Source organism: Monoraphidium neglectum, assembly GCF_000611645.1.
Source record: "Monoraphidium neglectum strain SAG 48.87 unplaced genomic scaffold scaffold05008, whole genome shotgun sequence".
NCBI lineage: Eukaryota > Viridiplantae > Chlorophyta > Chlorophyceae > Sphaeropleales > Selenastraceae > Monoraphidium > Monoraphidium neglectum.
Window position 1 is genome coordinate 2,150 of NW_014008622.1, and position 585 is coordinate 2,734.

General features: G+C 68.0%; 1 protein-coding gene across 1 annotated transcript in view; it reads left to right on the plus strand.

Moving 5' to 3' along the window:
- Positions 1 to 585, plus strand: part of MNEG_15077 (Putative phagocytic receptor 1a Flags:Precursor) — a gene marked incomplete at both ends in the record, with an annotated part of 3,205 nt that overhangs the window by 840 nt on the left and 1,780 nt on the right. Inside the window, one exon of the mRNA XM_014036452.1 lies at positions 51 to 209. Coding sequence (XP_013891906.1) covers positions 51 to 209 — 159 coding nt within the window. The remainder of the gene's footprint in view (positions 1 to 50; positions 210 to 585) is intronic.

Here is a 585-nt window from a genome sequence, read left to right on the forward strand (position 1 = left end):
TCCCCGCGCCGCCGCGCCGCGCGCGCCCCCGGCGCCCACGCCCGCCGCAGGTGAAGGAGCTGGCGCTCAATGCGTGCGGCAAGGACGGCTTCGCGCCGGCGCTGAGCGCGGGCCAGGCCAAGGCGCTCAAGGACAAGGTGGACAAGGGGTACCGCGTCAACATGGTGCTGGACAACTTGCCCGTGACGACACAGGACCTGGCGCAGGACGTGAGTAAGGGGGGAGAGTGTGTATGTTTTTGCATTGTGTGTGTGTGTGTGTGCGCGCGCGCATGCGCGCGTGCCTGTGGTTGCACGCATGCGCGTGGATGTTGATGCGTGTGAGTGTGTGTATGCGCTCGTGATGTGGGCGGGCGATGATTGGGTGCGTGCGGGCGCGACTAGGTATGTAAAAGTAAGAGTGTGTGCAAGCGCAAGCCTGCTGATGAGTGCGAGGCCAAGCGCCGGCTGCAGGGGGTTTTGTGGTATGGCCAGGGGCTGTGGTTTCGTCAGAGGGGCAGGGGGCTCTTGCGGAGGCCCCGAGGCAGCCGCCCGAGCCGGCACCAGCGCTCGCAGCGCCGCCCCCGCCCCGCCCCCTCCTTCGCCG